The 13,592-nt window shown below is 39.4% G+C and overlaps 1 protein-coding gene across 1 annotated transcript; it reads right to left on the bottom strand.

The window, feature by feature from the left end:
* Positions 1-144: 144 nt before the first annotated feature.
* CHRNB4 (cholinergic receptor nicotinic beta 4 subunit) lies at positions 145-13,376 on the bottom strand. The gene is made up of 6 exons (XM_064721923.1): positions 13,164-13,376; positions 8,424-8,569; positions 6,656-6,700; positions 6,421-6,530; positions 2,985-3,957; positions 145-924 (listed from the first exon to the last, which is right to left on the bottom strand). The coding sequence occupies exons 1-6, from the start codon at positions 13,216-13,218 to the stop codon at positions 784-786; spliced, it is 1,470 nt and encodes a 489-aa protein (XP_064577993.1). The 5' UTR covers positions 13,219-13,376; the 3' UTR covers positions 145-783.
* Between the last annotated feature and the right edge of the window lie 216 nt (positions 13,377-13,592).

Raw genomic sequence — 13,592 nt, 5'->3', positions numbered from 1 at the left:
CATGTCCTCTCATTCTTGCTGCCTTTCACCATTGTCTTCTCCCATTGCTTTCCTGTGCTCGTAGCCTTAGACTCATTAAAGTGTGCTTGTGCCCCAGATACATGAGCTGTTAAACTTGCAGGCAATTTGAGGACTAAATCTATATAAAGGAAAATGTTATGGTTTATTTCTATTTCATCACCAAACAGAGTATTATATACATGTTTGTTTATCATACATTAATTTGGCCTTTGTTAATCCATCAGGTACCAGAGATGGCAAGCTGAGAAACCTTTCAGTGGCTACCTCAAAAGTGTTTCTGTTTCTCAGTTCAGATGTAAGTATCAAACCCACTTGCAAGCTCTTTATAAATCAGATACAAATAACTTCGATGCATTTGAAGAAATTTCACAGCAGTACCTTCTTTGTAATATGGAACTTGCAGTATTCTAAGGAAAGAAAATATCCTTCCTAAGGCAATGTATTTAAAATACATAATAATATGATGATGATGATGCCAGGATGACATCTTGTACAGCAAAAATCTCTCACTGTAATGTTCAGACTTCAAATAATTGAAAAAAGGGCAAGATATCACCAGAAGTACGGGACTCACTGAAAAAAAAATAGTTTTTTATTTGTTTTGGTTTTTTCCTATCCCAGTAAGTCAAGTTCTGTGTTCCTTTTCCCTACTCTAAGGGATGTAAGTGCAACTCACTGGGCACCTTTGTGGAGTTAACAAAGGGGAACTGAGAGCAGAATGAGACCAAATGTCTGTGTAAGTATTGACATTTAAAATAACAGCTAAGGGTTTATGGCAGCAGTGTGGTTTTGAAAAAGCGGTTGCAGAAATAATCCAACAGTCCCCAGGACACAAACAAGGACAAATATCCAGAGAAACAGCCTGTCCACTACCATGGCAACATATTTCCAATCTTCAATGACCTGGAAGAAAAAGCCAATTAAAGATATTAGTAATTTGTCATATTCTTTTGGTCTTCCTCTCGCTAATGCTGAGTTTTTGTTTATCAAAATAAAAGGAAATTATCTCAAAGTTCAGGGAATAAACTGGCTTTAGGCTTGGTAAGGGATTTTTCTCCTACAACACATCTGAGCAGTGGAGAAAAATACAGTAAATATTTCTTAGCTTTCTTGGATGCATCAGATACTGAGTGTGTCTGCCTGGTGTGGTGCCAGCCCTGAAGGACCCACACTATAATCCAATTAAGGAATTTTTTTTCTTCAATTTTAGTTTGTAAATGCTATTAATCTGAGTGGGCAAAAATAGATGGTGTTTACTGCTGTTAAACAAGATTAGCTTCAGAGTTCCTTTCTTATCAGCAGTCATCTTATTCATGGGGTTTAATGCATATTAATACTGTTGGTTTTATTAAAATGCCTTTTTGCCCTGCATGTGTTGTCTGTGAAAGTCATGGCCTTAGATTCTGCCTCAGACTGAAGTGACCAACCGGGCTGTTATTGTAAAGGGGAAATATATCAATCTTCATTTGGAATAATTTTTCCTGTCTCATTGATTCTGGTTACACAGGGGATGTCTTCACATCAGTGACTTTATCATCCTTGGCAGTTGAATCATGTCTGATATTAGACCATTACATATTTTTCCTCCAGTGCACACTTTTAATTCCCACTGCTGCTAATGGGAATTGAATGCTTCTGCAATCACACCATATAAATGTATATGAACAGTTGTTATCAGACCATTGTGATGAGGCAAGGAAGCAGAGAATAAAGTTATGAATCTAGAAAAATTGTCTGTAATATCAGAGGACCCCATATGAAAAGTAGTAAGTGGATTTTCAATATATAAAATGCTCTTGAAAATTGTTCTTACTACCAAGTGAAAGCTTTGTAGATCCTTTAGTGTGCAATACATCCTTGCAAGAATTTCTGAGCTATTAGAAAACCTTTTCCTGCACTATGAAGGTCAGCTTCTGTTCAGTCAGTTTCAATGTTTACAAGCTCATGTCTAATGTTAATAGCGGACCTTCTTTATTTATATTGACAGTAATTTCCGCTAATAGAAAACATGAACTACTCAGCAGCATGCTCCTCTAGGGACTGCTGCAAGATCAGAAACCAGACTTTATTTAATCTGTTTGGCTGAGGGAGGGGAAGCACAACAGGAATAGAGAACCTGGAGTCTCACTGTGGTCTGGATTAGAGAGAGGACAATGGTAAGTATGAGGATGATTTTTCCCAACTGTGGGTGCTTGTCTAAATAAAACCTGTGACCCACCTGAATTTTCCAAGTTATTCAGTGTTTCTATCAACTCTATTGTGCTAGCTACAGGCCTGTGAGTAGGGCAGGGGAATAGAGCAGCAGCACAGCTTAAATAAAGCACAACTTAAAAATAAATTTCTCCTAACCTAATGAGTCTGGTATATATATAAATAATGAAAGAAGTTTCAGCTCTGTTGAGGTTTTTAATCCTACCCATGGTGTTTGCCATACACAGGCAAGTATCTTAGTCTAGAGATGGGGTTTGCAAAGGGCTTCTACCAATTTTGCTAAATTCTCCTTCTGTGCTTTCATTAGGTAAATGAATGCATGAGCTGCAGGAACATTGAACATTGCTTCTGGTTAGCTTGGCCTGGCCATGGATTGAATCACAGTCTTACTGATTCACAGTGGTGAAAGATGGTCTATTTCTAACCTGGAACTGAAAATTGTTTTCTTCCCCTGCCAATCACCACTTGAATGTGACAACAAAGCTTTTTTAAGAGTGTTTCATGACTTACTGGGCAATCAGCAAACTCTTTTTGTAGAAATAGCCAAGTTATTTATAAGGAGACTATTTGCAGTTATCAAATTGCTTTTCATTAATGGCATAAATTATTTCCTCTTATGAGCTATATCTAGAATCTCTCTAAAATCTTGACAATAGCTAGAGAGTTCAAATATGCTTTCTGAGGAATAGCATGTTACAGAGGAGGACAGAAGATGAAGTTTGGAAGGGCAGGGATTTCTCATTTTTACTTACACTCTGGTCGTTGTCATCGCTTTTCATGTGCTCTGCTATAAAACTGACTCCATCGATTGCTTCTCGCACTTCAGGAGAAAATTTCACACCTGTTCTTAGCCTAAAATCTCGATGACTGCTGACATTGTCAGGTGTCTCAGAGACTTTCATATCATATCTTTTGGCAGAAGCTGTATTTAAAAAATAGGTAGAGTTCTTGTAGAAGTCAGATGGCTCCATACAAGGATTGTCTGCTTTTGTCTTTTTGCAGTTGCATGGCTTTTGCCGTGGAGAATGATTTTCTGGGCGCTTCATGAACAGGTAGGCTGGGAGCCTTTCAAGGAAAACCAGCTTTACCCAAGGGGGCATAGTGTGAGTACTTGGAGATCTGTGGTGGACATTGAGCACACAGACACTGGTCACTATTGAGAAGGTCACCAGCACCATTGTAAACATGAGATACTTGCCAATCAGCGGAATATCTAGAGATGTTGGAGGGACAATTTTGGAGATCAGCAGCAAGAACACAGTCAGGGCAAGCAACACAGATATGCATAAAGTCATTTTTTCACCACAGTCTGAAGGCAAGTAGAATACTAGGATGGCTAAGGATGTAATTAGCACACAGGGAATGATAAGGTTGATGGTATAAAAAAGTGGTTTCCTTTTAATAATGAAGTCATATGTCAGATCGACATATTTGGGGTCCAGAGGGTTTACAGTCCTTCTTCCTGGGAGTGCTATAATGTCCCACTCTCCGCTTGGTGTGAAGTCGTCCATGCTCGCCGTGGAAGTCTTAAGCACCATATCAATTTCTGTGTGGTCGTAGGTCCAGGAGCGGAACTTGAGGGTGCAGTTCTGTTGGTCAAATGGGAAATGCTTCACCTCAATCTTGCAGGCACTCTTGTAAATGGCTGGTGGCAGCCAGCGAATGCTTCCATTGTGCTGTACAATGGCATTTGTGTACAGCGAGACCTCGTACGTGCCGTCCGCACTAATGAGGGGGGAAAAGAGAAAGGGGAGAAAGTGGTAAAATATTAGGAGGAAAAACATAGTTCAAAACAGAAAAGGTCTGACATTCTTGATCTTGTGGGCCCCAGTTGTTCTGAGAATCAAAGTTTAGTAATACTATTATTCTGAAATCTATGTTGTAGGGAGCTATAACTTGATAGGGAGATTAATGTATGCATTTCTCCCAATCAGATAGTTGATTCTTGGTCCATTACTTACAGAAAAAAAAACTTATAAAATTATTATTCAATACCAAATACACACCTCTGTTTCATCCAAAGAAATCAATGTGTTTTGTAAATTTTTGCTCAAATAATTAAATCTTCCTACATCTCTGAAGGCTAAGCAAAAATGAGATCATCCCATGTGAAAACAGAGGTACCTTTGATTTGGAGTGTAGCCACTGCCAAGAACACAGAGCAACACTCCTAAATGACTTGGACAAGGAAATAAGGATGAGCTGCATTAGTTAGAAATGCAGGGAGACTGTAGGCAGAGGAAATGTAATTATGTGGCTTATTTATTGCATCATTCCAGTTAATGTTTACTTATTACAAAACCAGAACAGACAAGCCACAGCATTCTTAGTGCCCACAAATGTATCTTGGCTTTGTATCTCTTCCAACTGCTGAATTTCCACCAGGGGAGTCTTCTATGTTCTGATGGGCCCTTTAACTTAGGGAGAAGATCATTATCAGTCAGAAGTATCTTCTGCCCAACAGTGTGGGCCAACAAGGTAGAGCTGTTTAAGCCATTGAGTATCCTGGGGTAGTGTTTGTTGACAAGGCATCATGGAAAATCATTATTTCAGTGCTAAGGGTGATTTTTTTTTTTTCCTAAGCAGGGAAATGCTGCAAATATCTACGGCTTGGCACATGTGTGTGAGTCAGTTAGGTTTGACTCTGGAAAGGGCTCACCTGGGTGAGGCAGTGAGAGCCTGGCACCGAGCTGAGACCTTTGCAGCTAATTCATGCAGACAGTGAAACAACCAGATGTGGAAGTGAGTGGCTACAGCCACTAATAGGGGTCATTAGTTCATTGCAAATGAGATGGCTATTTTTTGGGAAATGAATTGTGTCTTAGTTCTGACATATCTGTACTCCCTGAGTTACCTTTGCCATCATGCCATGCCATGTGCTGGGCAGAATCCTGGGCTGGGAGTTTGTGAGTTGTGGTGCTGACTGTCCTGTCTCAGCGGTGGGAAGAGGCTGGGCTGCACTCCCAGAGCCCTCTGCACAGGCCCCAGACAGAGCTGTGGGCATGGGGACACACTTTGTGTTTTCCTGAGCGCCTCAAACTGACTGATGCCTGTGAAACTCTGCTCCAGCAGCAGGAAGCTACATGGGGCTCTCCTTTAGCTAAAATTTAATTGAAGCTTTGTACTAATGTAGAAATCCAATACAGTGAGGCTTGTTCCTGTGCATTTAAGAAACCTTTTGAAACGATTCCTTTCTATTTTTACAAGCTATTAAACAGTATCAGTTGGCCAGTAGCAAAAAGAAGCAGAGGGCAGAGGCACAATTTACCAGAACAAGCTTTGAGTGGGCAGAGTACATCCTAATCCACTGGCTGAATTATTTTGTGACTCATACATTAGATTTAAGTGTTCATCAAATCTGGTTTCCAGTAGTAGGATTCCAAGGACTTAACTCAGTTATATATAAACTTCCTGGGTTTCCCATCTGTATATGTTCATAAATCATTGTGTGCTCATGAATTTGTTGGTTTTCAAAGTATTATAAAAGTATAAATTTTGATTATTAAAAAAAAAAAGTTTATCATCCACTTCAAGGTTTTGCTAGAACTTAAACCAAAGCAAAACAAAATTGTCAGTTCCTTTGTTTGAAAGAGGAACTGAAGTAGGATATTTTTCTCAGTACTATAAAGCAACAGAGTCAAATGTTGACAGATTTATTATGTATTCATAGAATGGATTTTTTCAATGCTTTATGAAATGGAATATAATTTGGATTTTCTACATGAATATGAACTCCTGGAGTTATGCTATGTGTGAACTTTGTAACAATGTGTGTCCTGGGGTCTGTGGTAGAAGAAGGAGTGGGGGAAGAAGAAAACAAAACTGTATCTCAGCCCCTAAGATGTCTGATAGGATTCCAGATGTCTTCTTGCAACTGCACTTATACCTGCAATTTATTCTTTCCATACAGTCTATTTTCATAGAAATCTGTCTCAGTTGTGAGCCTTGGCCTGGATCCTGTGCTGTAACTGCTCATGTTGCAGACATCTTCCAGCTCTGCTGGAATTTCTTTAACCAGAGCGCTGATGTTGAAAATTATCTTTGAGCCCAGTAGCTCGGTCAGATACACTTGCTACTATCTAAAATTCAGTTTTAAAATCTTACCAGACCTGCTTCATCATTTCTGATGTTTGTTCCGTGGTTAAAATTTTGTTCATTGTCTGTGTAAACCACACCAGTTTTACTTACTTATTGTAAAGCACAATGTCTGGCAGCCAGATGTGCTTTGAAGGTATTCTCAGCTTATTTATTCCTTCATAGTCAGAGGGCTTCCAAGCCAGCCGATAATCAATCCACTCCTAAGAGAAGAATTGGACAGTAGTGATGGGAGTGTCCAGAGCAGCACTAACAAAACAATCATGTGGTGGAGTGACAGCAGTTGTATTTGTGCTTTGCAAGAGCCATTTCTCTGTGGGTTTGTTACCTGGTTCACCCAGACGTTCGTAGTCATGATCTGCTCCCGTTCATTCTGCAGGGAAAAAACAGAGACAAAAACTGGCCTCTAAAATGTTTCACTTCATTGCAGTAATAAGATTTATTCAGTGGGTTTTTAAGCATGATTTTGTCTAGTGTATTTCAAGACAGACATTTCTCTAAGGTACAATGGTCAGTCTTGTACACATACTGATGATAAGTAGTAACCCCATAAATGCAGAATTCCACATGCCTTTTAACAAGAACAGTTATGGCAGGAGTGAGTGCAGTTATTTGGAAACAATAACCACCACCTTGCTAAGTTGGTTTCCTATCCCACCCCACCCCACTTCTCCACCCTTGATTTGAAACAGAAGGGACAGCTGGCCTGTACGAGGTTGTGTGAGGTTGGTGTAAGGTTTGCCATGTATACCGTGTCTCTAGACAGCAGTCCAGAAGAGAAACCTCTCTGCAGAAGATCTGCCAGGAGGATTTCTGCAGGAAAATGAGTTAATTCTCTGATCCTGAAGATGCTTACGGTTGTTAGAGCCTACAAGATGCCTAATTTTATTCTGCTCAAAGAGTGAGGCTGTAGAGGGATAGGGACTGAGCTGTGCTGGTCTTGGTCTTTGCCCATTCATCCACCTTGCTTAGGTTGTTGATCACCAGGGCCTCTGGAACAAGACACCTCCCTTTCTATGCCCAGAATCTGCAGTCTGAGGGGACACTGTGCTCGTGGTGTAGTGCAGGATGGAAGGTGGCATGCCTGTGTCCAGATGGAGCTCCCCAGGAGAGACAGCACTTCACTAGAATCATGTGGTATACATGGCATTGAATCCTGAGTGTATATGTATATACATCTATGACTATCTATATATATTATATCCAGTCTGCATGGACCTCAGCTATTTGTACAGTTCCCCTTACATTCCAACAGAGTCTTTCTTCTTGAATTTCAGAATATGCATTCTTTATGTCTCTAAAAGTTTGCAGCAGCCCAGTCACAAGCCCTTACACAAATTCTGACAGGAGGCAGTCATCTGTATCTTCTCTGTCTCTCTCAGGGAGAGCAGCAGAGTTGAAAGCCCAGTTCAGGAAATTATTCCCACTTATATACTGGCTGTCATTCCCACTGCAGTTAATGTTAATCTCTCTTAGAAAAGATGTGTTTATACCTTGTAATAACTGTCAAACACATACTAACCTTGTGGGTGAAAGTGTCTTTTAGACCCACTGAAGTAATTGTTATTGAATATGAGGAGTTGCTTTCATGAGGATTATTTTAACCATGTTAAGCTCTTCCAGCTAGAAATAATGTATGTTTTTCTTTAAAACATTCCAGTGTTCTTTATTAATATGCCTGATATGTCATGTGATTTGGATGTGGCTTTGTAGCTTGTTTTCAGGCCATTGAAGCACTTGAGTAGAAGATGGATTAGCATTCCCCTGATGGTGGATGGTGTGCACTGTCCAGGATGGGTCCTGACCTGGGGTAGCTTACAGTAGCTGTACTGAAATCAGTGGAATGATTTTGAATTTTAGCTATTAGGAATTCTATTGGATGAAGGTCTGGCCCCAGTCCTTAGGCATAGTCTGATTTCCCCATTGTAGCTCCATTGTGAGGTCTAAAACCAGTAAATTGTGTGTATGGGCTCTGCCTATCAATAGTGTTACACAAATGAGAGAAGAGCAGAGATGTAGCAATGCCAGTATAACTATTAATTAGGGTGCTGTGCAGGTAGTATTGAATGTAAAGGCATAGCCTAATTTGAACTTACCACACTGATGAGCTGTGCCAGGGAAACCTGCAGTTCTATGGATACCAGCTGGGAGGAGTTGACAGCTGGTCGAATTAACTTATTGTACCTGTCAGGACTCAGCAGGTGGTTCATTAGTTTTTCTTCAGCATCTGCTGCCATGCTTCCTGTAAAGCATCACAAAACAGGATTATGGAAGGGACACTAAAGTGACATGAGTTAGGGCTCACAGAATATCTGTGCATCAGATCATCTTTGGGAAATAATGACAGCTTTTGATTTTCTAAAGACTTGTGTGAACAGGAGGATACAGTGCTTGCACTGATATCTGTTCTGCTGAAGTTGACTGTCTTCACAGAGCACAGATCAAAGCAGATCCCTCTCAGGGTTTTTTGTAATAAAATGTGAAGCTCAAATTGGTAGATACTTTTGGGATTACACTCAGAAATAGAAACTGGGAGCAAACCACCCTCTTGATAGCAGGGGAAGAATTATTCTATGATCCAAAGGGGGGATCCAGCTGTGACTTCTCTCTTTAGTGCTGTAGGAGACTGAGTTGAAGGTACACATACAAATTTAAAGACTCTGCTTTATGTAGAGAAAACCAGGGGATCAGCTTTAGGAGTCATAAAGAATTTTTTAATGTCTGGGGACTCTCTAGTAGCTAGTGATGTTTCTGATTTCAAAATTTGAAAACCCTAGGCAGTATGTTAGACTTACTTTATGTGGAAGTAAAACCTGATTTGTGGATCAGCACAAATGCTGTAAATCTTTGCCAAAGCTGGAGTCCAGTGACTACAAAATACAGTATCTACAGGTTACTGTCAAACAAGCTTGAACATTCCCTGTGGAGCAGAGCAGCTTCTGGCACAACTCCAGGGTCATTTATTCTGTTTTCGTGCTCTTTGTGTGCTTTTTAAAATCACCCCAGTAGACTTTCAAACCGCTGTTGACCACCTGACCATGCTGATGAGCAAGGTCCTGGTGACATCCTGCTGACAGAGCTGAGCCAGACACCCTGTGCTCTGTGTTGGGCAGGTCTGGGTTGTGATGCTGATGAAATTACTGTGTTAGTGCACACAGGTTCCAATGCAATGGATAGAATGCCTCTTCCATAGAAAAGGTCACCTAATTCAGCTCACCTAATTCACCTCTAGACACTGCAGAAATGAGGGTAGTGTCCTTACAGCATACATGCTTCATTATTTCCCAAAGCAATTTCACACAGTAAAAATCACTGGCTATGCAAGTATTTTTAATTTGTGGTACATTAATTTGATTTGGGGTTTTTTTATGTTGTTGCATATCCATGAAATCTGGGGAAAGGCAGACACCAAAAGGTCAGGATCAAATAAGCAGCCAAAGTTGGTGTGCATGTCTAGAAGGTGCCACATTTCCTTGTGATCTGGGCTGCAAGTTGATAGGCTGAACAAGTCTCTCTTTAAACTTCAAATTCTTCTGAATCCAACCTGGATTCAGAACCTAAATACCCTAAGACCTTCTTGTTTCTGATCCAGTGAGAGAGTGGAGTGAGGTAAAAGGAAAGGTTATCAAACAGAGATTTCACATCTAAGAACAGCTTTTACTCAAGCTTTGTGGAAAGGTTGAGGTAAACACCACGCTTGATTTAATTCTTGTAAGACCAGCATGGGCTGTGGGCTGGTAGCCCAAATTCTTCACCTATACTTAACTATAACATTGTTCTTCAGAATAGGTTTTTCAAGTACTTTCCAAGGCATTTGGGAAAACAAATTTGGATGAATGTATCTGTGTTTGTTGGATCAGTTTGTTTTTTGATTTACACTTGCTTTGTACCTCCCTGCAAGTCATTATAAAAGCCCTATACCACGTGATATTTTAATATGACATTTGTTCTCAGTGCAAGGTGCCTAATCAAAAGCTTATCAAGCTAGAGCTATGCTGAATCTTGCTAAGCTTCAGATTCTGGGGTGGTTTTCTTGTGTGGAGCAATCAAGGAGAAGCTGAATTTGATACTGTGAAGAAAAGAAGGCCATGTTCTAAGAATGAATCTTGTGGTTATAAGGATAGGTTAGAAATCCTATGGGAGTTCAAGAGAGAATCTTTCTTAAAGTTTTTTTATTGTGTCCTTTGGTGGAGTTTTATGTTGGGTTTATTTATAGTAGATTTTTTTAGTAAACGTTCCTACTGTTGCATATGTAAGTGATGTAAACATATGGCTATAATTAAAATATAAATAAATTGTCAGTTGGTTTGTTTCATTCAGTGGTCACTGAATACTGTTAGCAAAGATGTGAGTTCTTGTTTGAATTGTTAACTGTGTTTTCACTGCATTGCTGCTTTTTTCTGGATATTCCAGCACAGAGAGTATTTGCTAAATGGGGAGTAAGGAGTAGGAACTGTAGAATATTTGCAGAAAGCTAATTCTGGGTTTGTAATTAGTTTTTACTCTCAAACCTGCTTTTAGCAATCATAGTTGTCTGGTCTGCAAATCCAGACATGGTGTGGGGTCTGCATGCCTGATGAGAACAGCTCAGATTCCCAAGTACTGACTGTTAATAAACTTTGTGTGGGTTAATGACAAATCATGACTTTAGTTATAAAAAATATTTATTCAACAATGAATCCCTTTGAGAAATTATCTGCTCTTAGTGAAGGCATTCCTTCTCTAGGGATAATCCTTTATAAAATTCCAGCCTTTGTAATTAGTAATCAGAAATAAAGGGGCTGCTGTCACCTGTATCATACACCACTAGATGTCAGCCCTGCACTGCCTTAAAACTTGTTAAAACCAGTCTCTGTAAATACTGGCGAAAAATGAGCGTTTCTTGTCTAATTTTTACAGTCTACTTTCCATTAACAATCTACATATAAACCAGATGGCAATTAATGAGAACAAAATTACCAGGCATCCAGTTTCATCTTTATGTGCGTTGCGTGTCAGTAGCCAGGCCTTTGAAACATCTCTTTTTCCACTCAGGGTTGGAAGAAATGGAAGTGCAGTTTTCCCCACAAACTGGTTTTATTTCTTTTTTTTCCAAATAGCAGTAATCACCAGAGATGGTGCAGATGGTAGACTGATGCTTTTAGAGAAATTTTTTTAACAACAATGATCAAGCAGTCCTAATTTGGGAGTGGAGCATCTTTGTGTACTGAAAGCACTAATAAATAAAGCCCATTGGGGTGAATCCTGAGCTGAGGAAATGATTTTAGCTTCACTGAGCACGCTACACATCTGCTCTGTGACAAGGAGAGCAATCACCACATACCTTGCAGTACACATTCCTCAGTAAGTTTGTTTGCTCTGTGGGACTATGAGCATTAAAAAAAATTACACCAAGGTGCTTCCAATTTCACAGCAAAAGAAACTAAACCACTGCTGTGGAGACTTTCCTTTTTACATAGCCTAATTTAAATACATAAAATGAAGTAACTAGACATCCTGTTTGATTCCAGCATAATAACAAATTCATTGGAGTGATTTCCACAGAAAAGAATAAGGAGCAATGCTGAGGGATATAGGCAAGTTCACTGTTGTTACTGTCTACATTTCAAAATGTAACATAAGACACATTTCTAGTGTTTCTCTGAACTCAGTTCTCATAATAAATGTTGAAATAATATTTGTTTAGAAGTAGAACTGTAGCATGTGTTACCATTTTAATCCTTTACTCTCTCACACATAAGTGACATACCAAGTTCTCATCTGTAATTAGTAAAGAACAAGTAAGAAGCAGCAATGAAGCAGCCCCATCATCTTCTCTGAAATAACTTCATGATGTTGTTACTTCTCAACATACTCTCAAGCAAAAAGATTTTCATAACCTCTTAGAAGAACACATGATGATTTGAAATATTTTTTTGTTCCAATGGAAGTAGCAGTGAACTTACTGTATTTTAAAGGTTTTTAATTTTTACACTGCAATTAATGCATATAAAAAAAAGGAAATACTCAGGGGTTTAGAAATGTATAATTTAAAAATCTAAAGTGGGCCCTCACTCTCCTTTTGTCACAAAGCAGATGTTTTCAGAAGTTGCCTTTCAGACATGGAAGAAACAAAACAAGTGTGGAATGAACAGACAAAAGTGGGAAGTGTGTGATCTGAGGATCTTGGTTTAGTTTCAGCCAGTTTCTCTCAGAGCACTTCAGAGGAGCCTCTCCATGGGAAGAAGCTCCCATGCTAAATGCACTATTTCGTGCTGCTGTCAGGCTGTTGTGTTGGCTAAAACATATCCAAGAAATCCTGACAGACTGAGGGAAATGTTCTTGTATAAAAGGCATAAATATTATATTTTTTGTAGCATGTGTTTACATATGAAAACTTAATTTAAACTGTTTCCATTCTAATTTTAAAAATTCGGAAGTATGAACTTTGCAAAATATAGGAACTTGAGAAAATAATGGTAGAAGGATGAGATCTGTCATATTTACGGATCATGTCATGGTTCATTTTTTCACCTTCAGTACAATATGCTGCTTTTCCTATCACAGATGATCCTGGGAGCACTAAAGGGATATTATTTAGTCATTATCATTGTCATGTCCTACAGTTATGTAATTTTATATCCAACCTGTCTGTCCATATTCATCGTAGTGCATGTGCTGATACCAAACAAGCCCAAAACAGCACTAAAATAATCAATTTTATACATCCTCTTAAAGTCAGCAACCTCCTGAGGTGATGGTTATGAATTGTCTGTGAGCTCATGCCACTGCCCTGCCTGTTACCCCCAAAAGCTCTGACTGTTCTGAAACTGTAGGAGAAAGAAAAGGTCACTTACCGTTCAGACAAAAGGAGCCCACCACAAAGAGAACGAGGCTGTACATTTTCCTCATGGCACTAAGAAGAACTGGATTACTGTTCTTCAGCTTAGACAGCTGGCAATAGGCTCTGCTGGCAGAGATGCACAGGCAAGAGATGTAGAAGCAAACCTGAATCTTGGAGGTATGAAATGCCTGGAAAGAGACAGACAGTAGGACCTGACAGAAGCGTTCTGCAAAGTGCAATTTTCGTGAGCATAGTGGTCCCTCCCCCTTTGCAGCTGTTTAAAGAGCTTTGTGAAGAGGAAAAGCAAATAAGAAGAGTGAACATAATGTGATAATGTTGAAAAAGGGGAAATGAAAGAGCAAGCTAAGGGACGTGATGTGCAAAACACAACTGCTTAATTCTTGCTACTAGATAACATTTAAAAGGCTTTTTGATTAATGAG

Source organism: Zonotrichia leucophrys, chromosome 10 (genome assembly GCF_028769735.1).
Source record: "Zonotrichia leucophrys gambelii isolate GWCS_2022_RI chromosome 10, RI_Zleu_2.0, whole genome shotgun sequence".
In the NCBI taxonomy this organism is placed as follows: domain Eukaryota; kingdom Metazoa; phylum Chordata; class Aves; order Passeriformes; family Passerellidae; genus Zonotrichia; species Zonotrichia leucophrys.
Note: the sequence above shows the minus strand (reverse complement) of the source record. Positions and strands in the feature narration are given on the sequence as shown.

Bases quoted from the DNA above. Each gene is read 5' to 3' on its own strand.
- CHRNB4 (XM_064721923.1), bottom strand. From the start codon at position 13,218: ATGAGGAAAATGTACAGCCTCGTTCTCTTTGTGGTGGGCTCCTTTTGT. The intron at 8,570-13,163 runs GTAAGTGACCTT...GATGCTTTACAG, and splicing joins GGGCTCCTTTTGTCTGAACG to GAAGCATGGCAGCAGATGCT. The intron at 6,701-8,423 runs GTAAGTTCAAAT...TTTTCCCTGCAG, and splicing joins TGGCACAGCTCATCAGTGTG to AATGAACGGGAGCAGATCAT.